The 23437-nt window shown below is 45.9% G+C and overlaps 1 protein-coding gene across 5 annotated transcripts in view; it reads left to right on the top strand.

Moving 5' to 3' along the window:
- Positions 1-3280: 3280 nt before the first annotated feature.
- The window catches only part of CARNS1 (carnosine synthase 1), a 32872-nt gene continuing 12715 nt past the window's right edge, over positions 3281-23437 (top strand). The window contains exons 1-5 of one of the 5 annotated variants that reach the window (XM_083619119.1): positions 3282-3621; positions 9946-10060; positions 16040-16059; positions 17052-17304; positions 17613-17702. In XM_083619119.1, the coding sequence (XP_083475245.1) occupies positions 16054-16059; positions 17052-17304; positions 17613-17702 (349 nt within the window). In that variant the 5' untranslated portion in view covers positions 3282-3621; positions 9946-10060; positions 16040-16053. Of the gene's footprint in view, positions 3622-3827; positions 3922-9945; positions 10061-16039; positions 16060-17051; positions 17305-17612; positions 17703-23437 lie in introns of those variants that run through there. The other 4 variants (XM_083619120.1, XM_083619118.1, XM_083619117.1 and 1 more) reach the window with 4 other exon arrangements.

Here is a 23437-nt window from a genome sequence, read left to right as displayed (position 1 = left end):
TACTTTCTACCACTTGTTTTGTGCAGTTGTATTTGATGCCAAACACATTAAAAAGAGGATTCAGGCTGTTCCTGAAGAATTATGGGAATTGCAGACTTATCTGGATGCTGAGAGCTGTTTGAATATCCCAAGCACGTTTAGAGAATTGCATTTCATTGAGTTATTCATGAACGTAGCGGATGTTGTAACAGTTAAAAGTGTTTAGGTTATAGCACAGAAATGTTGCCATTCTGTCTGCAGAAATCTAACCCATTATGCCTGCATATGAGAGATTACAATATTGACCATTGCCACATGCAGCCTAATCCTATGGCTGTCTATTCAGAAATAAGGCTTACTGAATCCAGTGGGTTTTACTCCCAAGTAGGGATTGAGGGGGGATTCAATTTGCATTTGAAGGTGAACCTACCTAATTCACACTTTCTTAAATAGTATGGAGACTGAAAGGGAGCCATCCTTTCAAATTTGCATTTCTCTGAATTTTGCAATGCAGTTCCACAACCAAGCAATGTCTACAAAATAAAGTGCCCATATACAGGCATATATTAGTGAAAATAGACCGACAAAACACATTGCATTAGGGGAAATGACTTTGCATTAGGGGAAATGTGTATTGTCCAACAGTACTGTGCAACAGTACATGCACAAATGTGTATATTAGGACACATTTGCAACAAAAAGCTGATGCTTTTTCATGAGGACCTTTTATAAAAATCACAGACTGAAGTTGAGATGTTGAGAACTGAAATTCATTTAAAAATGAGAAACTGAAACAGACAGATTTGCCCACACGCATGGGTATGGTATAATTGCAGATTTGGCATTATATTGCATATGAAACTGTGTGTCAAGAAACAATGGAAAACAGAAAGGAAGGAAGGAGGGAAGGAAGAAGGAAAGAAAGAAAAGGAAGTTGTCTGTCATAATGTCATTACCAGTACACAGTGCTGATGATGTGAGGGATGTTCCTAGACTCTGGACAGACAGAAATTGGGAGTAAGCAGTGGAGTGAAATACTCCTTTACGATCCTCTTCTCTAACATCTAATCCTTGGCTACAATTCACATGAAGATGGGCAGATAATTTGAACACACCATCATCAACACCATCATTTTATTATTTATACCCTGCCCGTCTGGCTGGATTGCCCCAGCCACATGTGATAGATAGGTCCATTCCATAGTTGGTAACCTTTGGAGGTGGTTGGAAGATGAGTGACAAAGAATGGGAGCACAATGCCACGATTTATGCTTCCCCTCTAGGAGGCGGGAAGTAGGACTGAGATGGTGAGGCTTTCCTTGCTGAACAGCTATGGGGAGTTTGGAATGTGACCTGCAGGGCATTGCGATAGGGAGCCTCTTGTCCCAGCCAACTCCAAGGAAGATTCCTCCAAATGCTGGAGATACACCTCTTTAGCCTAGTGTTTGGCACATGAGAAATATGCTTTCAAGGCTCACTCTTTCCCTGTGACTATAATTTGTTTTAACTGTTACCATTACTATTTATTAAATTTGTATACCACCCTTCATTTGAAGATCCCAGGGCAGTTCACACCACAAAAATACAAAATACATAATAAAAATGAAAACAAACTAATAACCCCACTCAATAAATAAATGCCACCTTATCCCCAAACCCTTAAAATATGTATACTTCCATTGCTGCTCACAGTGCTAAACATACTCCTGCAGAAGATGAGCAGAAATGCCAGCGTTCTGAATACTCCACAGGCATGGGAATTTGAAGCACCATGCAGGTACTAGAAAGATGGAGCAGCCTAGACTGGTCTTAGCAAAAATAATACCTGCTTTTTTTCCTCTCTAACCCAGGTTTCCCCAAACTAGTTTTGAATTTTAAATCGTTGTAATATGCACTGGGACCTGCAACTGAAGGATGGGTAATAAATTCAGTCATCACCATCATATGGGCATATGTTTTGAAGTGTCCACCTTTTCATTTTCAGGTATTCTTAACAAAAGCAGCAGACTATTTATCTAATATAGCACAGTATAGTGCATTCCAGTGCAATAGCCTGGCTGTAGCGCAGCGTCTCAAGTCTCACTCTCCCAGTGTGACCCCGCCTCAGCTTGTCTGTGCCCTTCCTGTGCTGCACACACATTTGCTTCAGCACACTCAGGCCCTATTGCAGCCCATGCTCCAGGGACACGCTGTGTAGCCGTGGAATCCATGATGCTATTTATGAAGCATGTTTCCAACTTCCAGGCAGCATTTCCTAGATGTTCAAACTGCACTCACGACAAAGTTGCAAACAACAACCCCATATTCAGTTGGATGTACTTGGGGTAGTATATAAACTACACCATATGTAGCTTATATACGGTACATACATAGAAATTGTCGCTCCGCTTTATTAATGTATGCTAAGATGGCAGTAGCACAGCCAAGTTAAGTTTTTCCTTGCTGCATTTAGGTGATAGCTGGATCTGCTCACATGCTCAGATGTTTAAAACCCTTAAGTTGTTATCAGTTCACTAATATATGGGTAATCCACATTTATCTAAGACAAAGTGATTTATTGCAGCAGACACTCTTGTGAACTAGAACCCGCTACATCAGGTTCAAGATGTGCTAGCTGTATACACCTGGGACCAGGTGGTGAAAGATAAAACTGTGAAGCCAAAAAGGTCATGAAATGCAAGAGGAACCTCCTGTAACATTTCTGTGCAAAACTGGAACTCCCAGCCTCGAATTTGGTTTTTAGCCACCCACCAGGGGTTGGGGAACAGGCGACTTTGGGTGTTTTTGTTCCTCCTTTTCTTATGCATGTCACTGTGGTGGTTTCTAATCTCCTGGGTCAACCATGAGTAAGTTGCTAAGCCGCTCCCTCCATCCATTGTTGAGCGGCTAACACACTCCTTGGAGGAAGGGAGCACAAAGGTTATAAAGGAATAAATAATAAAAACGCGTGCCTTACATAGTTATGGGAGCAGCGCCCCACACACCCCAACCTTTAGGAAAGCCACTTCGGTTGCCCATCTGTAAAATGGGTATAATAAGGTTTGCTTAACCCAGAGAGAGTGAACGGGCTCCTCACCAGGAAAGCACTTGGCGTTCGTTAGAGGAGGGCTACAAAATGGTTAGCAACAGCCCCGCGCGTATCTGCCGCACGTCATGGGAGCGGATGGGCTCTTTCAGCAAGAAATTCCTCGGCTCCGGACCCCCCCCGCCCACCTCTCCCCTCCCCCGCGCTAACTCGGGTGGAACCCCTCCCACCTCCGCTTTGCATAGCACTCCTCCGCCACCTCTGCGAGGCGCTGCCAGCCCCCTCGCGCCCATTACGCTCCCGCGCACACCCACCCCGGCGCTCACTCGCTCCCAGCCCCCGGGAGCGCCTATCTGCTTCGGTCAATGGCTGTGGGTGTCTCCGGAGCTGGCGAGTGCCTGCCCGCCTTGCCCCGATGCTCGATAAGCTGCCTCGCCTTACTGGGCATGCCCGCTCCGTTTCTATATAAAACCCGCCGGAGTTAATCCCTGGACATTCCCCGGCTCCTTCCACCCCGCCCCTCGCCATCGGATTGCGCTGGATCGCGCCGCTCGCCCGGCCTCAGCATCGCCCGCAGATCCGCACGAGAGCTGCGCTTGCCGCTGCGCTGCAACAAGGTAGCGGGGGGGGGCGGCGGGGGTGGACGTTGGGTTTCTCTCCCAGCCCCGGGTGGGTCTCGGGCGCCTTTCCCGCCCGGAATGAGGCCCGGATCGGGGGGTTGGGGGAGGGGGCGGTGCTGGTGCCCGGGGGTCGCGCGAGCGCAGCCTGTTGCTGGAGAGGACGGGGAAGAAAGGGGGTCGGCCGGGACCACGTGTGTATGTGTGTGTGCGTGTGTGTGCGCGCGGCTCGCTTGAAGAATTGCGGTGCGCCTGGTGAGCAGGACGAACGGAGCGGGAGTCATGCCATTCCCTTCTCATGTAAGTCTCCCCTCGGTTACAATGGGCCACCTGGAATTGGTGCAACCTGTTTTTATTATGCCTGCTGCTGCTGCCGCCGCCGCGCGAGAAGCGCGCGGATCGCCCTGCAGGTCGCGGAGGGAGACGGGAGGCGGGTTGCGGGAAGCACAAAGCTGAGGGACGTGCAGTAAGGCTGCTGCTCTTCTGCCTGGCGGTGGGGGGCAGGGAAAGGGGCTACTCGAGCGCCTGGCGGGGTCCCTGCTTGACCCGAAGTCCCGCCCACACGGGCCGTCTCCGCCAATCGCCCTGCTCCTGGCGTCCCCCCCCCTTTCCTTTTCTTTTTTAGAATTGGCTGGGGAATAAAAGCATCAAGTTCCTATGGACAAAAAAGGTTGGGCAAGGCTAGGATCCCCAGCTGATGCAACTGGGCACTGGCTTCAAGGGAGCCTGCGGGCATCTTGATGCTTACACTGGTGTAGGAATATCGGCACGCGAAATCGTCGCCTGAATTTTTTTCTCTTTTTGCTCGATTAAAACGGTCTGGAGTAACTCCCCCCCCCCCCCCACCGCCCCACGCCTGTTCTCACCTCCCCTTGCAGACTGGACGCACTATTTCTCCTGCACATGAGCAGGAGCTGAAATGGGGGGGGGAGGTATACATTCAAAGCCCTCCCTCTTCCTCCTTGGTGTGTGCTAACAAAAGGAAGGTGGTGCTGGGAAGTGCCAAGGGCTTATGCTGAGAACATAGATGCAGGCAACTTTCTGCATTCCCTATGGGAGTCTTGGAAAGCTTCTTTTGGCATTAAGTGAGATACACACAGAGAGAGATAATTTAACACAAATACACACATATTATACACACAGAGAGAAATTTGAAACAACCCTGGAATTATTCCCCCTTACCAGTACAGTGGTACCTCGGGTTACATACACTTCAGGTTACATACGCTTCAGGTTACAGACTCTGCTAACCCAGAAATAGTACCTCAGGTTAAGAACTTTGCTTCAGGATGAGAACAGAAATCGCGTGGCTGCAGCAGCAGGAGGCCCCATTAGCTAAAGTGGTGCTTCAGGTTAAGAACAGTTTCAGGTTAAGAACAGACCTCCGGAACGAATTAAGTACTTAACTCGAGGTACCACTGTAATAGGAAGCCAGCTGTCCAGACTTTGTGCCATGTACAAGGGCCCCACAGTCGTCCTCCACCATGTGGCTAGGTGGACTTAGGGTAGGGGACCAGAAGCCCTGCATATGAGCCATTTGATCCATGCCACAGCCCAAGCTCCATGAAAGATGTGCCCTTGCCGTAATTCTTCCTCAGTGAATTTGACAATGTACAGGTATTTCTGTTTACCGTTTTCCCCATGCCTGTGGCCTAATTTTCCCCAACCAGATCAAATAGTTATGAGACATCTTCACGCTTCCAGCTGGTGAGTTGAAGACCTGCCAAGCAGGCTCTTATCTGTGAGTCTCCAGGCTTGTGGCAGTGGGTGCTGGGGGCAGCGTGGCACAAGAAATTAAGGCAGCAGTGAGCTTGGAGAGAAGGCTGGGAAAGCGCAGCGGGTGGGGAGAGCTGCTGCTTTGCATGCCAAAGTCCCAGGTTAAATCCCTGGCTTCTCCAGGTAGATTAGGGAGAAACCCTGAAAGATGCAGAGTTGCTGTTGGTCAGTTCTGAGACAGTTCTGAGCTGGACAAACCCAAAGTCTGACTTGGTAAAAGGCAGCACCTTATGTCCCTAGATGCAGCCCCTGCATAAAAGTCCTAAAGAACAGGAGCGCTCCATGGGTGTCTCTCCTCAGTGAAGCTGTTGGGTCTGCAGGTAATGATTGATTAATTATATTACCTTGCAGTTGCCAACTGTGGGGAAGCCATTCCACTGTTTATATGTAAACCATTGGCTGTAAAGTATCCCGTGTGGAATAAACTTAACACAATAGGGATCTCTGTCTTTCTTCTTTGGCGATCACTCCTAGCCGAGTAAGATTGTCTTCCATGAACTTGGTCTCTGATGGACTTGTTAACAGCATTCAGGAAGTGATCGAAGTTTGTTTATTTAGGGGCTTTATATCCTTCTCTTCACCACATGGTCTCAGGGCAAGTTGCTGATCGCTACACAGAGCCTGGCGTGCTCTGGTCCATGGGGTCACGAAGAGTCGGACATGACTAAACAACTAAAAAACAACAAGTAAAATTTTTTTTTAAAAAAATCACACTATACAAGTTCCTTTATTAGATGAACACAATGCCACTACTGTGATTTGAGGGCTTTAACATCTGTGAACCCTGAAATTGGGGTCCCCTCCAGACCTTTTGTATGGTTTTGTAAGGCAAACTCTGTGTTTTGTAGGGCCCCCCAAACTGAGAAATTGATACATCAATCCGAAGTTTGTGGTTAACACCCAGAAATCCAACACTGTCCACTTCACACTCAAATTTCAGGGTTCATAGTTAAATGAATTTTGCTTTGAGGGTCCCCAGCATTGGTGCCCATTGCATCTCAAGTTCTCTCACCATGGAGACCCTTCTGATATTATCTTGGGGGGCAAATGAAATGGTGCCTTGTGGTTACCACACCCAAAGGAATATGTAATCTCAGGTGAGAAAATATATTAAACTTTGGGTGGTGGCACTTTTGCATCCTGGAAAGGTAATATTGGGATGACACTCCCAAAAAGGGTTTTAGTCAGTTGACCCCCGTCAAATATTTTCAAGTAATGGTAAAGTATATTTAAAGCACTAACTTCATTAGAACAACTAATGAACAACTAATTTCCTGTTACTGTGAAACAATGAAAATAACATAAAAAACCAGTTACAACATATTGCTATAAATTTTAAGAATGGTAGCAAAGGGTCCTATAATAGTGAATAATTCACATTCCCTTTGGTGGTAATCCTGGTACCTCTCTCTAGAGGTAGAGAACAAGAGAACAAGAAGGGGAGGTATGAGGAAGTCAAAGAAACATGTGACTGAAAACTGTTATTGAAACTGAATTGTTTTTAATATTTTTCTTTTTCTTTTTCTTTTTGTCTTTATATAAAATTGGAAAATTTAATAAATATTCATTAAAAAAAAAAAGAAAATCCTGGTACCTCAGTCAGCCTGCAGCTATACCTTAAACAAAAGTAAAACAGAAATAAAGTAGAAGTAACTATAAAAGAAAAATGCTGTCAAAAGTCAGTTTCTAAAGGAAGCTGTGCTAAGTAGGCAGCAGACCAGTTCTTCAAGCATCAACTCTGATTCTTAAGGCAAGCAAGATGGAGTCATGGACCGTCCTAGGTAGCAACTGTTGCTAATATTTGGAGATGCCTGCAGTTCTAGCTGGTGGCCAACGGGAGGAGCTTGGCTTTGCTGCAAGGCTTGTCCAACATGGTACTGTACTGCTTCCAGGGGTTTTATTTGGGGGAGGGGGGTTAGGCATGGTCCTTTCAGTGGGTCCCCCTCAATGCACCTGCCCCCTCCTCTCTATTATTGCTGGCACCCATTAGTTTGCGTCTCCCTCTGGGTCCTAGTGCACACCATCACATGGAGAGGGAACAAAGCATGTTCCTGCCCTTTTTTCTCACTGCTTGCCTGGAGAGGGCAAGTGAACAGGCAGCAGCACAGCAGAGGAGCTGGGCTGTAAAGCTCCAGGGATTGGCAAGGGGCTCCCACACCTGACCGTGGCCCTGGGTTTGGCCCCAGGAACTTTTGCATGATCAAAGGCAACCTACCCTTCACTCTTGCTCTTGCTAAGAAACGACACCCTAATGAAATTAAAAAAAAGAAGGTTCCCTCTGCATAGTGGCATTCTTGACTTCATGAAATAGTTGATGGCAATCAGATAATAGACACTCAATCCAACGCCATTCCAAGTCCTAGATGCAGGCTTGAAGAGCGAATGATTTTGCAAGTGGAGCTGAAATAAAGAATGGTCTTTCAAATAATTGAAATCCAAAGTTATTTTTCCTCGGACAAGTACTCAGACTTTTACTGAATCTACATTACTCATCACATGATAGCTGCAGCCAACACTTTACACAAAGTTGTTGAATGATCGCAGATCATTCCCTGCTTTCACTTTAGATAGGAGCCAAACAATTGAGAAAGCTGTTGATAAGCCAGTGGTTGGTAGCAGCGACTTACCCCTTGTCTGTGGCAAGTAAGAGGCACCTCCAGGTAGTGTAGCTTTTTGGAAGTCATAAAAAAATGGTCTCCTTTTTCATTCAGACAATTTCCAGAGGGGAAGTTGGGTTAGTCTGTTGGAGCAAAATCAACAAAGAACACTGTGGTGCCTTAAAGACTAATCAATCTATTGTGGCATATGCTTTCATGAACTAGAGATGAGCAGATACATAGTAGTTAAGAGTGTCAGTTTAGGATTGGGGAGAGACCCAGGTTCAAATCCCCCTCAGTGGACAGCTTTGGGCCAGTCACAGTTTCTTAGGCTAAAATATGTGGGGGGGGGGACCAAGTACTCCATCTTGAGCTTAAAGAAGGAAAGATGGAATAGAAATGTCATAAATAAACCTCCTAAACATGGCACGGGGCGGGGGGAGATGCAAATATATACACACTATACCTTTAAAGCACTTTTGAAGCACATTCCTTTCCTCAAAGGATTCTGGGAACTGTAGTTTGTTATGGGTTGCTGGGAATTGTACCTCTGTGAGGAGTGAACTGCATTACCCAGAATTCTTTGAGGGAAGTAAGGTATTCTAAATGTGCTTACAGATACAGTGTGTACACAACCCTAGTGGTAAGGAGTGGGAAAGCAGGTGACAGAGAGAGAGAAAAAAAGGAGTGACCCTACCCACTTTGACTCTCACTCTGCCTACTGCCATTATGTGACCCTTGTCAGATCACACTGAGGGAATGCAGCCCTGGAAAGGAGACAAAAAGGGTTGCCCACCCCTGATGGAACAGGCTCAAGCTGCATAAGCATAGGAAGCTGCTTTGTGGAGTCAGGTGTTAACCTCAGTTTGTTTATCCAGTTTTTACTTGGGATTCATTTGATTTGAAGTAAACCTTTGTTTCCAGCCACACTGCAGATGTGACATACATGTCACCAACCACCAAGTTGCATCAGCACATTACTCAGCGCCAGTTTCCCAAACAACAATTTATGAATTAGGTTTTCATAACAATGAAACGGCAAGCTAAAACTTCTGGTATGAATGTTTTCCATTTTAAGGAGAGATGCAAACACATCCCCAGATGGTTTGGGGAAACCATTCGTCTCCTGGTGGTCATTTAAACTTTACTTAGCTCGATAAAGTAGGCTTAGGGCAGTTCGGGACTAAAAGCACACTTTGCCTTTGGTAAAGTGAGTCAGTATGTGTGGTTTGTCACCCAAACTCAGAGATGCCAACGGACAAGGAAAGCTGGCCTCATCTGCTCTTTGCAGCAGGTTGAGCAACAGGGGGAAAAGGGGGAAATAAATTTTTAAGACCTGGAGATCTCATCATGATCACCTGCTAATGTCAAAAGCTTTGTGGGGCCAGTAAAAAAACTGTCAGCCTTGCTGCCAAGATCATTTGCAACCCATCCAGTTTAATATGCCTGGCAGGAAAATAGTAGATGACAGTCAATGATTTATCACACTCTGTCTCATACAGGGAGAGTACATAAATCCTAAATACCATTTCTGCATAAATCTAAATACCATTTCCTGTCGTGAGCAGGTGCTTGCTCACCTAGGCTGCTGTACAGTGGTACCTCAAGTTAAGTACTTAATTCGTTCCGGAGGTCCGTACTTAACCTGAAACTGTTCTTAACCTGAAGCACCACTTTAGTTAGTGGGGCCTCCTGCTGCCGCCGCGCCGCCAGAGCACGATTTCTGTTCTCATCCTGAAGCAAAGTTCTTAACCTGAAGCACTATTTCTGGGTTAGCAGAGTCTGTAACCTGAAGTGTATGTAACCTGAGGTACCACTGTATTGGGAATGGCTACTCACTGTGGTGGAGGGCAGCACACTACTTGCTACATCAACCCAGTAAGGTAGTCCCCTAGTAACAGGTGACATTCCTTCCTCCCTCTCCTCCCCTCCCTCTCTGCTTGTCACCTAGGGCAAGGGAATTCTCACTGCCTCAAGGTGGTCTATTCAGGAGTAAAGGAACAACCAGCTGAATTCCAGCTCTCCTGCTTGGCCACCTCAGCCCATCTCCTCTTCAGATATTCCAGGTACTTTAAGAACTAATAGCCTAACCAAGAAGGTTTAACCAATTCGGGGGGCGGGGGGCAGGGGACAGCCAGCTCTTGAGTGTGTCCAGAAATTCACAAATCCGAAACAGCAAGTGTCCAGAATCAAAATGAAAATTAAACAGCACACCAGGATGTTGGTCTAACCCTACACCAGGCAAAGCTAACAGAACAGTGGTCTGGCACTGGTGGCAAGAGGGGCAACAGACCACATTTATGGTCTTTTATGCCAAGGTGGCTTTGAGTGACAGGTTGCTAAGCCCAGCCAATCATAGGATGGCCATGCACTTCAGGAAGGAGTGCTTCACACTTCTGGGAAAGTTGAGAGGTGGGCTGTTAACTGCTGCCGGATTTGCCCACTTCTGTTGTGAGGTGACACTGATGTGTCTTGGAAGAGGAGACGTGACTCTTCCGCCTGGATGTAATAAAGAACTGGGCAATCCCAAAGTGACAGGAAGGGGTGGGCAGAACCACACTCCACCGTTCAGCCATTTATGTTTGAAGGGAAGCATGTGATGGCACAGCCCTAAAATAACCTGCACCACCCATTTTAACACAGGGATGTTTGTGCTACTGCAAGAACTTCCAGTGAGAAATAAATTGGAGTTAACACCAAACGTCTGCCAGGTAATGTGTAAACTGCAAATCACCTCTCTTAGTAAGTTCTGCAGCAGCAAAGCAGCTGCCCAGTCCTGGCAGAAATGCAGGTGGCATTTTCCCCAAAGAAAGGGATCTGTCCCTTAAAACAAATGAAGCCTGACTGCATGCTCCCTTGCCTCACCTAAAAAAGGTAAAGGGATCCCTGACCATTAAGTCCAGTCGTGGAGGACTCTGGGGTTGTGGCGCTCATCTCACTTTATTGGCCAAGGGAGCCGGTGTACAGCTTCCGGGTCATGTGGCCAGCATGACTAAGCCGCTTCTGGCGAACCAGAGAAGTGCACGGAAGTGCCGTTTACCTTCCCGCCGGAGCGGTTCCTATTTATCTACTTGCACTTTGACGTGTTTTCGAACTGCTAGGTTGGTAGGAGCAGGGACCGAGCAACGGGAGCTCACCCCGTTGCGGGGATTTGAATCGCTGACTTTCTGATCGGCAAGTCCTAGGCTCTGTGGTTTAACCCACAGCGCCACCCGCGTCCCTTGCCTCACCTAGTGAACTGATAATTAACCTTTGGGCTTTCAGTGATTATTTAGCAGCCAATTCAAACTGTTATTCTTTGTAGTAGATAACAGGTTCTCTTGACAAAAAATCATACAGGCAGAATTACTTCTTCCTTTGTAGATGAAGTTCAATATGTGTGTGTGTACATGGATTACAGCTGTGCTTTTGCCACCAAGTACCCATTTCACATAGTTCAATTTAGATTAAAATCTTACTAATGGGCCCCAATTTTTTTTAAAAAAACTTATTAATGGATTTACTAATGAATTAATTACTTGAATTATTGAAGACTCAAGTAATCCTTTCTACCCTAGCTAGACTTGGAAGCAAGATTTTGCCAAATTTAGAGCACTAAGTAGGTAGAGCTTCAAGCCTTAATTGATTAATTGGTGAGATTAATCAACTAAAGCTTTATTCACAGATTAAAAATTGATCCCTGATTCATCAGTGGGACTCACAGCAAGTGAAGACTCAGGGATTTAGGATTTAAAAGACTTGCTGCTGTAGAGACTGTATTGGGGTGCTACTGCTCTTCTCGTTGCTGGTGATTGTTGCCATTACTAAGCTCAGCAGACCAAATGTCATAGCAGTATAAGGCATCTTGCTGTGTTCCTGTCTAGATTGTCTATAGGTTTTGAACATGTCCATTTTAAAGCTATAATTATACTGTCACTTGGGAGAATTCCATATCCACAGATTTGATGGTGAGCACATGAAAGGAATCGTCTACCGTCAGATCAGTGGTAATTTTGTTCATTAAATTCCAGGGTACCAGCCCTGCTGTAAAACAGTGCATAGTGTCATGTTGCCAATCTGTGGAAGGGTGTGGCAGCAGTACGGCACACCAGGCATCCCTAGCCTGGGATGCTCCAGATGTTCTGGACTACAATTCCCATCATTCCCAACCAGCACAATTTCACTGATGCTGTTGGAATTCAAGTATCCTGTGAGCAGGACTGCAGCCAATACCTTTATGGTTGTGTGGGATTCATCACTGCAGAGATAGGATTGCCTCTGGCTTATAAGAAACCTTGGAGCTACAGTTGATGTTTTTATTGGTGGAAGTAACCCTACATGTTTGTTAATATTCTTCCAGATTCTGTCTGTTTCCCAGGTACTTCTTTAACATATCTGGATGTATGGGAGTAGCATCCAAGAATAGACGGGGTGAAGAGGGAAAGTGATGCCTTACAGACTAGGGGAAAGTGCAGTGGGCTGAGAGCCAGGAAGTACTTTCCCCCCTGCATGCTGTTTCAGCTCACACCTTCAGTGGCTCTCATGTTACCTGCAAAGGGAATGGGGATAAGTAGTCTCCATGTGCCTAATAAGAATATTCATATACAGAATGTGGCAAAGAATGGGAAAGTCTAGCTGTTAAAACCCCTTGATCACAGCAAGCCCATCTGTTAGGGAATGGTTATCTCAGTCATTAATGGTTGTTTCAGTAGTTATTTAAATCAAGGGTTCTCAGTCTCTTGGGACCTGAAGACATATTTGGAAATTGCAGTAACTGCTGTGGGTGCCACAGACCCCACCTCCCTCCAAACAGGTAAAAATGCCTCCCCAAAATACAAATAAAACGGGAGGGTTAAGGACACCACATTGGAGACCCTAGGAATAAACTAATGAGAAGTAGATAAGCTGTACAAACTTGGTTGTTGTTGTTGTTAAATGACATGCTTTTATTTTATATTTGAATCATTGCTTTGGAATAGTGAATTCAAATAGCTTCTGGAGACTTTAGCGTTTAGAAAAAAATTGGAACTAATATCCAAGAAAGTGGCTTCATCAGATCATTTCAAGATGAAGCTCAAATTGTATATACCGTATTTTTCGCCCTATAGGACGCACCGGCCCATAGGACGCACCTAGATTTTGGGAGGGGGGAATAATGGGGAAAAAATTATTTCCCCCCCCAGGCGCGGGGCTGGGGCGGGGGAAGCCTGAGCTTCCGCCGACCCCAGCCCCCAGAACAAGCAGCTCTGGGAGCTTGCGGGGCTGGGGTCGGGGGAAGCCCGAGCTTCCCCAGCCCCCAGAACGGGTCCCAGAGCGATGCCGAAGCTGCGTGCAGCTTCGGCATCGCTCTGGGAGCTTGCGCAGCTGGGGGAGGGGGAAGCCCGCCGCCAGCCTCCAAACCAGGTCGGGGGACAGCGGGATGGCGGCGTTCCGCCTCCCCGCTGTCCCCCGAGCTTGTGGGGCTGGCGGTGGGGCTGTCCTGAAGCCTGGAGAGCGAGAGGGGTCGGTGCGCATCAACCCCCCTCGTTCTCCAGGCTTCAGCGAAAGCCTGCATTCGCCCCATAGGACGCACACATATTTCCCCTTCATTTTTGGAAGGGGAAAAGTGCGTCCTATAGGGCGAAAAATACGGTAGTAGCTGGGTTTTGTTTGAATGGTGATGTTGCCTCAAATGGGTGTGTCAGAGGAGCTTATCTAGAACCTCTGAGAGCCAGGAAACAAATGCAGGAATCCTGCCTTAAATATATTTGTCTTGTTGCTTGGCTCATAGCAGTATTGGTTGCTATCAACCCATCCTTCCTACGAATCAGGGGAGAAAGTTACTCTGCTCCAGAATGACTTAGCCAGTGGTACCTTTCCCCTCATGGACCATTTGAAGATTGCTATGACGCTTATATATTGCTTAGTCCTACATATTTCTAAGGGTGCCATAGAATTCAAATTGTAATACAATAAAATGCAACATAAGAAATAAAATAGGCAATAAAAATACAATTAAAAAACAAAATAACTACATAACGTGGACATGCCTTGGACCACCTGAATGAAGCTCATGGGCCAGACTGTTACTTCAGAGGATGCAAGAAACACTGTGGCTTAACTAAAAGCATATAAATATATATATATATATGATCTGTATCTATATATCTCTATCTACCTATCTATGTATTTTTGTGCTTATTGTTTTCTTATTGTTAGCCACGTTGATTTCTTTTTGAAGCTAAAGGGGGATATATGTTCCTTAAACAAACAACGTGTAGCTACACAATGCCTTTGTGAGACAGGTTAGGCTTCTGTGCAAAGGCAGTTCTGGAGAGGGAGAAGCTGCAGCTGCTCAAACACCCTTGTCTTCAAAAGTATTAAAGGCACAGGAACCTTGTAATATATTGAAGTTCTGGGTTGGTGCTACTGCCAGTTACCAGCAAGTGTATAAAGGTGACGACTGTGTTTGTTGCACAAAAAGGACTAGATGACCTTGGCACCATGATGCAGTCTTGCAGGAAAGCATCATGGAGGGTTAGAGGCCAAGATGAAGCTTGCCTTTCTGTAATAATGTATTGCTGCTGCTGCTGATATACATTAGGGAAATGGAGAAACTCGCATCAAGTTAACTTTCATTTGCATACTTCATTGGCAGAGCATTTGTGCGCAAGTACCGTACTTTTCCGTCTATAAGACGCCCTCATGTATAAGACACCCCCCCTGGTTTTGGAGGACTCAATTTTAAGAAAATGAGGGGAGATGGCCCAAAGTTGTTGAGCTTCTCCCCCCACGCAACTGTGGGCAGGAAACACGCCCTAAATCGTTCGCTGCACGCAGCAGCATCAGGGGAAGTTGTGCTCCCGCTGGCTGGCGGTCACGCCGCTTCTCCCACCCATGCCACTATCTGTGTATTGGATGACCCCCGTTTTTGGACACAATTTTTGAATCAAAAAACATAACCTAATACACGGAAAAATACGGTATGTAGAGATGGGTAAGCAATAAGGCACACTGAATTTTTCAAATTCCAAAAAAGGAGGGGTGCTAAAAAGTTGTACCATGGCATGGGAATTTAAAATATATTTTGGTTAAATTAATATAATTCATTTTTTTTTTGCTAAGTAAAATGTGTGTTAAATTGCATATAAGTAATTAAAAATGATTGCCAAGTACTTGCAGTAAACCTGCCATGTTTAGACCCCCCCCCCCGTTGTCCTTTCTGGCAACTGGGCAGCCTTCTCTTGGGGACTGGGGCAATTGTTATCTGGTGGGACAGGAAAGCCACTGACAGACCAGATAAAATGGAGGCCTTACATGAACCTTCTGAGCCAGGAGTAGTAGACCGAGGAGGAAGGGTGGGTGAGCATGTTAGTTTAATCCTAACCTCATCCCATGCCCCCTTAATCTTCTTGAATAACTGGGAATTTCACAGCTCACTGATCCCCAGGGCACTGCTCAGAAAACAGCCTGGCCTGTATACACAGAGCAGGGCACTTGCCTGGCACCAAAACACACCCAAAAGCCCAGCACAGAGCCCCAGGCACATACCAGCTGCAAGTGTTTTCTAACTGTCCTCTCTGTGCCAACCTTCATTGTGGAATAGGGATGATGTTTGATTGCTGTCAGTGCTAGTCAGCTGCAATCCTCAACACACTTACGAGGGAGTAAACCCTGTTGAATGCAGTGGGAAGCATACATGGGGTTGCCTTGCTTAAAACTTACAGCCTTTGTTCTTTGATATGTGCACACGCAAGACAAAAATGGGCATTGAAAAATCATGTAACAGATTGTCAGTTCTTAAGTAATCTAATGTTCTCTTTTCTGTATGGACTAAAGAAGCACGATTGATTTCAAGATGGCAAGTTAAAAGCCAGATATCCTCTTGCTCCTGGGTGTAGTAAGGGCAGCAAATCAGGCACTGTAGTTCCATTGTAGCATCTCCCTGGCCCTTCCACCTTCACAGCTGAGCACAATAAAGTGTGTCATTTCACCATTCATAAACCCCCCTTGGAGGTGGGATAGCCCTGGGTCACAAGCAGTACAAAAATATATTCACATATCTCTTTTTTCTTCTTTCCTTGCAGCATCTTCACCTGGAATGATGGTGAGTCTAGCCTTTCTTTGGCTTTCTTCTCCTCGCACCTTATATAGCTCCCATTTGGACCCTATGGTCCCTCTTTGGGGAAACTCAAAACAACAGTAATTCGAAAATGCAGCATATCTGAATTACTGTTCTGTAACTCCCTGAGGATGAACCAGTAGAGTACAAAACACATTGGTTCAATAGGCCTTTTTCTTGTCTACTCTGCTGGGGGTGTTTTTGGTTTTGTTTCCAGGTACTTGTTCGTAAGACCCATTTTTGTTGAACTCCCTCTGTTCTGGCCAAAATAGCCTCCTTTTTTTGTCTCTCATTGAGACATGTTTATTTTTGTAGCGGTTAAACAACATGAAGAAAAAAAACCTGTTAGATGTAGTCTGGGCAACACCAGAACTTGGCTAGTACCATCTTGCCTTTCTATGTGAAAATTCTTCAGTTCTCCCATGGGTTCCCAGCCTCTTTAGTCCTCCATGACACTGAGGATAAGCTACTCAGCCAGCCAGTGCCACATTGCAGCAACAGACCCTTGAGCACTGTTGTTGTTAAAATGTCTATACCACCCTTCATCTGTGGATCATAGGGCAGTTTTCTCTCTCTCTCTCTCTCAATATAATGTAACATAATAGCAGATAGAAACAATAACCCCCCACAGTTTAAAAGATCATAGATCAGTGATGGCCAAACTTGGCCCTCCAGCTGTTTTGGGACTACAACTCCCATCATCCCTAGCTAACAGGACCAGTGGTCAGGGATGATGGGAATTATAGTCCCAAAACAGCTGGAGGGTCGAGTTTGGCCATTACTGCCATATATAATTTAACTAGCCAAAGGCCTGGGAAAAGACCAATGTTCTCCACTGGCTACTGGCAGGAATGATCTTCTCCCCGTTTCTCTGGTGGGATCTGTGCTGTGGCTAAGTTCCTTCTCCTTTTCCAGGCCTAAGTTCCTTCTCCTTTTCCAGGCCTATTTCCCAATTCTTTGTCTTTCTCTTTCTGTAGCTGTCTCTGGACCAGATCCACACAGAGCCACCTCCAACTCCCAAGGAACTGGATTGGGCAGAGCAGGGGTTTCTACCACCCCTGAGCCCCTTGCGCTGTGCCTGGCGCCGGGATGTGCCTCTGGACTGCAAGATCAGCCCTGAGGATGCACAGGCCCGGGCCTGGACAGCTTACTACTATGACCTGCTGCAGTGCACCTTGCAGCAGGAGGGGCTCCCAGAGACAATTGACCACACAAAGGAGCCTCGAACAGGTGAGTCCTTCTTTGGCTGGATGGCTGCTGTTTCTCTCCTTTAACCTGGAATGTGTCAGAGCATCCGCATTAATGGTAAATGTGATAGGTGGATCACATGGTGGCATCATCACCATTTCCACCTCAGTGCTTCATCTGAATCCATCTGTAGAATGACTCTGGAATATGGGCTGTGGCTAAGAGAGCAGAGTTAATTACCGTGATTCTTTCTTCAAATCCCAGCATGTGGAGTTCATGGAGGTGGGACATTAGGATTCCCAGATCTAGTATGAGAATCAGGTCACCAACTCATTTCTTTTCTTTCCCAGGGTTTGGACCATCAGACATAACCATCTGTGTCTTGGGCTCTCCCACTTCATACTTGTCTGTGCTTCTGGAAGGTGGCAACCAGTGTCCTGGTGAGTTCCATCCTAATGCCATAGCCAAAAGCCTCCGGTCGTCTCTTTGCCTTGGCTCTGCTGGGTGACTCATTCATCCTTACTCATGGCTGGTGAAGTACTGAGGAGTCCAGTGGTGTCCCACCTCACCTCACCCAGCAGGACCACTAGGTTAAAGCTCCCACAGGCAGTCAATGAATTTCCAAAGCTTTGCCTCCCACTAAAGCATCTTGCCAGTAAGAGGCAACTAGCTTTATTCCCTTTCTCCTCAATAGAGGAATTGAGCAGTGCTTTCCTCTAGAGGCAAACCAGGAAATCTGGAGAGGGAAGGAGAGAAGGGGCTGCCTTTTTGCTTCCTTGCCACACAGGCCCTTAAAATCCAATGGAGATGGTCTCCCAAGGTGACACCATTTAGCATTTTTGAAGGTCACTCTAGTGAGCCACACCCCATTTTTGTACATTCTCCTTAAGGGAAGGGGGCTAAATGTCATTATCTTTGGTAACCAGGAACCATTAAACTCCGAATTGGGGGGAAAGCTATCTGTGAGGGGCTGCCTGAAGAGGTTGCTTGAATCCTCACGTCTTGACTGGCTGCTGGCTGGGATACTTCCTACTATTTTGTTTCTGAAACAGAAGCTGTGCAGCTTGAATTGTATTGAACCAGAGCTGCTTACCGTTTTGAGTTACCATACAGAGTTCCACCCTAGCTGGTGTCTGCAACTGAATTTATCCACTTCCTTTGGGGTTGATTCTTTCCTTTAGCTTAAATTTTATCTTCAGGAACTTTTATCTCACTGGGTTGCTTCACTTACCTGTATACTAGCTGAAGGCACCTGGAATTAACTTTTGTCACAGCAAGCAGTTGTATATACCTGCTAGGGCTGGGCAATAACTGGTTTTCAATATTGCGATATATCACCAGCTGTACATCGTGATATATCGAGATACCATGATATCTCAAATAAGGAAATATACAGAGGTGAACAGGACAATGTCCTGGCAACTGCTACTTCTTAAGGGTCTAAAACTGATAAATGATGATACTATCAATCACCTCATGGTCACTTTCAGCAGCAGGCAAGCCAAAATGCATCCAAATGACACTTTTGGTTTTGGGCTTGGCTACCAAATGGTGGTATTCAGGACAATCCAAAGTACTGCAATGAGTCATATTGAATACAAATAATCTGCTAGGTGGCAGCAGCAGCAGCCGCAGCCTGGTAGCGGCAGAATCAACAACGGGGGGAGGGGGAGCAGTGGCAGCCTTGCAGCAGGGGCACAATAATCAGCAGCCTGTGAATCCTCGTTATGGCTGTGGGCAGGGGGTGGCAGAAGTGGCAGCAGCCTGCAAGGCCTTGTTATGGTGGTGACAGTAGCGGCAGCCTGCAAGGCCATGTGGTGGCGGCAGGAGACAGTGGCAGAAGCAGAGGTGGCCTGCAAGGCCTTGCTGAGGCAGGCTGCCACAGCTTCTGCCACCACCTCCCACTACCTCCAGGAGGACTTGCAGGCCACTGTCACTTCTTGCCACCATGGTGAGACCTTGCAAGCCCCACTGCTTGTGTCGCTACGAGGCCTTGCAGGCTGCCACTGCTATTGCCGCCATCTCCCACTGCTGCTGTAAGGCCTCGCAGGATGCCACTACTGCTGTCACCTCCTTCACTGCCCTGAGTCCCTGCAGGCCACCTCTGCTTCTGCTGCCAAATCCTGTCACCACTGCGAGGCCTTGCAGGCCAGTGCCGTTACTGCCACTACTTTCCATCACCACGAGACCTCACAGGCTGCCACCTCCTGCCGTCACTGCAAGGCCTTACAGGCTGCCGTCACTAATGCCACCACCTCCCAATAACTGCTGTGAGTCCTTGCAGGTGGCCACCACTCCTGCCACTGCCTCCCATCTCTTCCTCGAGTCCTCACAGTCTGCCGCCACTAGTGCTGTCACTATCACCACCGCAAGGCCTTGCAGTCCACTGCTGTTTCTGCTGCTGCTGCAAGGCCTTGCAGGCTGCCACCACTACGGCCGCCGTTGTTGTTTTTTGCTGTTGTGAGGCTGTCCTGTTTGCCTCTGTATAGTTCAATCCTTATTTCAGACATTGTGGTAGATTGCAATATTTAGCTGGTGGTAACACTGCAACATTTAGCAGGTGATATTATGAGATTTAGCTGGTGATATTGTGAGCTTTAGCTGCTGAAAACATTTAGCTGGTGAGTTATCGCGACGAAAACCAGGTATCGCCTAGCCCTTAAACACATTGTGATTCGCGATATATTGCCAGCTCAAATACTATGAAGCAATTATCACAATGTGAACTTCAAACCAGTTTTGGACAATATACCTGCTTAATTCTTCATGTTTTGTCAATTTATTATGGAAAAGTTGCATGTGTTTAACACAATTATTTCCTCAAAACTGTACACTGGTTCAAACTGACCGGCTACATTATGAAGGTACTTTAGGTCCCAATGATTGTGACAGACGAGCCATAATCATATGCAAATAGTGAACTGGGGTGTTGACTATGCAGCTGAAATAGGACTACTGAGAGATAAGAAGGGAGTGTTAGCATGCTCAGAGCAAGCCCAAGGTTTGCTGAAATAGAAAGAGAAACTTCAGGGGAGGAAACCCTAAGGGGACAAAAAATGCAGTCAGCCCAGTGAGGACTCCGTATGCTCAGTAGCCCTTCTGAGTGTCTGGGTGTGGATAGGGTGGAAAACCAGAATGAGGAACCATGGAATGGAGTAGCTTGAAAGAAGGCCTGGCTGGTTGACTGGCTGGCCGGAACACTGAACAGCAGCACTTCACACTGCAGCATTTTGTCGCAGGTCACAGTTGTATGTATTTTATTCATTTGATTGCAGAACTCTGGTTAAAAGGGACAGAAGTGGGGTTTTTTTAAAATAAAAAAATAAATACATAACAGGAACTAAACTTTGCTCCCTCCTGTCAATAAGCTCTGTCCCTTCAAGCACATTTCTCTCCCCTTTGGCTCACTTGCAGCATATGAGCTGGGCTAGAAGGAAATAGTCTCAAACAATGGAGTAAAGCAAGTTAAGACAAGGAAGGGAAATGTTTTTGCTTTAAAAATAGACTTTCTTAATAGTTCAGGGAGACATCCGAATAAAATACCAGTGGATCTCTTGTTGCATCTAGTTTGGCTCAGACTGTGGACTCAAGCCATATAGATCAACAGTATATTATTTGTCCCCAACCTTACGCTGCCAACTGTCATCTATAATAAAGGGTTACAGTTTTAATATGTCACAACCTTTTGTTCAATACCGCCTATTTCACCAGAAGCATACTGAGGTCTGGAAAGTGTGTGTTTGCTTACACACACGCACACACAACCCACACACTGATGAAAAGGAGTCTTAAAAAGCAAGGCAAAGAAAATGGAAGAGACGCAATACATTATCAGAAAGACAGTAGTAGTTTTTTTCAGAGGGATGAAGGTAGTTGCTTGAGATCTCCACTTAAGAGTATGTACACTTATCACAATTCTGCCACTGGTAAGCAAGTTTTATAGCAGTTCTGAAAACTTTTATAGCAGTTTCAAAACAGTGGAACAAAAGAAATATATAGAAAGCGATTCTTCGCTCATATTCCTTTCGAACTTTTAAAATTGGTCTGATTCAGTCTCTGTTCTTGCTGCAACAAAGTGACATGGTTACTCTGCAGAGCCTGTAGTCTCTTCCTGCAGAAACAGCTGTGAGAACCATTGCAAAGTCTTATCACTCTCCCCCCCCCCCAGCCACCCATCGAGTTTTATGTTCATCCTGGTAGCTCTCACACTCCACATAAGGTTGGGGACTAACAGTCAAGCTCTAATGTCTTTACACTTTACATGTAATCACATCATTAGCATTCATGGAATTAATTAATTTAATACACATTTTAATAAATAAAAATACTGTTTATACCTACGGTAATTGTAGAAATAAAGAACATGACTATACAAAGACGTATCTACACGTTAGGCCCTTAACATTGCCAAAATTTTCTTGTTTCAACCACAGAGTTTATACAGGTGTAAATAACATTCTGTAGCCAAGGGATCAGTCCCCCTTTCCCAAGCTTCAATTTTATTTGGAACTGTGGCATGTGGGGAAATGGTTAAATATTCTTTCCTCCTCCCCTGGCTGCATCTCCAGTCATGATTGCCTTCCCCCTCCTCAATTGCAATTTAGGGTGGAAAATAAAATAAATGGGTATAAAGGCAGCACCATTTGGAAAAGGGAGGGTTGATTAAACTGATAAGAGTGGGTTCCTAGAGAGGGGAGATGGACCATAGAGAAGGAAATGGTTAGAGCACAATCTATGGAGGCTATTACCAAACTGTAGGCTGGAAGAGCTGGATTATGGGTTACCTACGCCTGAGGAAACGGTGCAGCTGTTCCATTGTGAGAAAAAGTAACGGAAGCTGACTTTTTGATCAGTGGCATGCAAAAGCCTTGTTAAAAACAAGTCAACTCTATGCTCAGCATAGAGGCAGTTCCAAAAGATGGGGAATTTGCTATCACAATTCCTATACAAACAAAACAGGCAACTTGATAGATAAAAACAAACTATTGCTCACTCAGCCTTATTGAAGTGACATGTGCACTGGATTGGATCTTTTTCCCCAACCCAGTGAAATCGGATTCAGTCATGACGAATTTTGATTTATATATCTGAGCCTGCAATATAACTATTGTATTTACAAGTACATTATAACAGACCACTTCATTACAAACCCAGTGCCTGAAATTCATCAGAATGCTGTCTCTAGCTGCAATCCTGTCTCAATCAAGCTATCTGGCTATGCATGCTTCTTAGAGACTCTCTTGGGCAGCTGCTGCGCTGTATTCCTGGCATTCTTCCCGTCTCTTCTCAGAGGCCGAGACGGGCTGGTGGTAACCAGAGCTCTTGTGGCAGCTGAGCTGCTCAGATTTCCCGCTGGCTAAAGTGCATATAGAAGAACAGGGCTGGAATAAACCAGAAGGTCAACTCTCCAACCTCCCACACCAAGGCACAATCCCTCCACCCTTCAGCCTCCCATAGGGCTTGGCAACTCTTTGTTCGGATCAGTGAATGCTCTGGCACCATTTCTGCTGGGATTCCGAGGGCTAATTCGCACTTTAAAAGTGCCGGATTCTCAATGGCAGAATACACATGCAACATTGGGTTCTGGGAAAGGATCAGGTACCATTTCTGTGTTCAAGGCATGGAAATTCAGCCTCTAAAATGCACACAATCTGCTTGCAATTAAGACTTCATCATATTTTTATGTTGCTGTTTAAACTAGAATTGTGTGTGTGTGAGAGAGAGAGAGAGAAAGAGAGAGAGAGATCGTTCAAAAGGTGACCTCTGTATTTTGAAGCCAGACTGGACAGCTCCCAGCTGCAGGGAAAATTAAAGGTGTGGTTTTAGAGCAGGGCGTATCCAAATAATGCCCCCCTCCTTTTTTATGTTCTGAAAGTGCTGTGGTTTCCTAGAGCTAATAACTAGCCCAACCTATGAGCACTTGTAGAACTGAAATTATTCAGTCTCTTTCCCAGCTGACAGATACAAGAGTGGCTTCTGTGGCCTCGTAGCTTTCAATCATCTATCTGCTAAGGTGGCAAGGAAATGAGTCTTAATAATGGAAAGGTCTGCACCCGAAAGTCTTCTGGTCCTGCAGTCCAGCTTGATGTCCAGAGCCCTCCATAGTCACTGTGTGATGAGAGGGCTCCTTCCTACTTTACCTCCACTTCTCCGTGTGTATTAATTCCACGTGGTT

The sequence above is a fragment of the Podarcis filfolensis genome (assembly GCF_964270895.1).
Source record: "Podarcis filfolensis genome assembly, chromosome: 1".
NCBI classification, from domain to species: Eukaryota; Metazoa; Chordata; class Lepidosauria; order Squamata; family Lacertidae; genus Podarcis; species Podarcis filfolensis.
Note: the sequence above shows the minus strand (reverse complement) of the source record. Positions and strands in the feature narration are given on the sequence as shown.